Raw genomic sequence first — 1,245 nt, 5'->3', positions numbered from 1 at the left:
TTTCCACAAGGAATGTGTAGGCCCTATACATCATATCAGAATTAATGGTTGTCATATTCTCCAACTCGTCCCATAGTCTTCCTACTGTTTTAGTTTTGAATGAAACATATTCATCCATTGTTTCCTGTATGCATTCAAACTTTTCAATAATAGTTGATGTAATAGAGGCATTCTTCTTCTTCTTTAATGGCCTTGGAGCAGAGTTTCTCACATCCCTTTGACCGCTTCCTTCGTCATATTGATATTGACCTTGTATTCCGTCGGAATATACGTCATCGGGTGGTGCAAATGGTGTATATGATCCAGGGGGTTATGAGGACAATGGGATGTCATCCATGTAACGAGATGAATGGAGGATTTCTTCCTCAAGATTGGCTGTAGTTCGTGCTGCGTTCCCGGTAGTAGAATCGTCCCCACATACAATATCAAACTGAGCTAGCAGTGGGAATGGCTTGTTTCTGAAATGAAGAGCTTCAAGTTTTGCCTATAAAACAAAGGGAATTTAGTTAGTTTTCACTGTATATGAATGACTTCAAGTTTTGAATGAACTTCACCTTGATGAATTCATTCCAAACGTCTGGTTCTACAGTAACACATTTCCTTTCTTCATCCCAACTGAAGCCACTTTTGCTAAGTGCAAACTTTACCAAGTTATATTTCTTTTTAAGTGTTCGTAACCGATTCTTGCACTTTTCTTTATCCACTTGCACAGAAAATGTGTCTATCACAATTTTTGCTACTTTATTCACACTAGCTTCTTGAAAAGCATTGTCAGATTTTTTTCCCTGCGATACTTCTTCAACTAAGGCGCTTGTCATACATTCATCCATGTATGATGTCCAGTTAATTTGTGTCTTTCGGCCACTGCAGTTTGCCTTCGCATTTCGTGACATACCTTAAAAACATTGTACATTTAAACATTACAAATTTGTAAAGCCACATAAGATGTAGAAATATTATATAAATTGCAAATAGATGTAGAAATATTATATAAATTCTTTTAGATGATACCGAACACCACGGCATGGTGCTAAAAAACCCGGCGCATTCGCAAAACCAGCATCTACTTAGTAATATTTGCCTATAAAAAAACACACCTTAAAAGTCATGTAAATGTAATCTACTTATTAATAAATAAATACATATCTATATGTCTATTTATATTAGTACCTGCCGGGATAATCAATTTGTGTTGTCGGTTAAGAGCGTCTGCTAGTATTCGTGAATTTGATGCCGATCCTTCCC

General features: G+C 36.5%; 1 protein-coding gene across 1 annotated transcript; it reads right to left on the bottom strand.

Annotated features, from left to right (window-relative positions):
* Positions 1 to 310: 310 nt before the first annotated feature.
* On the bottom strand, positions 311 to 893 carry LOC131249362 (uncharacterized). Its single transcript, XM_058250080.1, has 2 exons — positions 555 to 893; positions 311 to 484 (listed from the first exon to the last, which is right to left on the bottom strand). Exons 1-2 carry the CDS (start codon positions 891 to 893, stop codon positions 311 to 313), a joined length of 513 nt encoding a protein of 170 aa, XP_058106063.1.
* Between the last annotated feature and the right edge of the window lie 352 nt (positions 894 to 1,245).

This window comes from Magnolia sinica, chromosome 1 (genome assembly GCF_029962835.1).
Source record: "Magnolia sinica isolate HGM2019 chromosome 1, MsV1, whole genome shotgun sequence".
In the NCBI taxonomy this organism is placed as follows: domain Eukaryota; kingdom Viridiplantae; phylum Streptophyta; class Magnoliopsida; order Magnoliales; family Magnoliaceae; genus Magnolia; species Magnolia sinica.
This window is presented reverse-complemented; position numbering and strand designations above follow the sequence as displayed.

Bases quoted from the DNA above. Each gene is read 5' to 3' on its own strand.
- LOC131249362 (XM_058250080.1), bottom strand. From the start codon at position 893: ATGTCACGAAATGCGAAGGCAAACTGCAGTGGCCGAAAGACACAAATT. The intron at 485-554 runs GTGAAGTTCATT...TTTGTTTTATAG, and splicing joins TTTGGAATGAATTCATCAAG to GCAAAACTTGAAGCTCTTCA.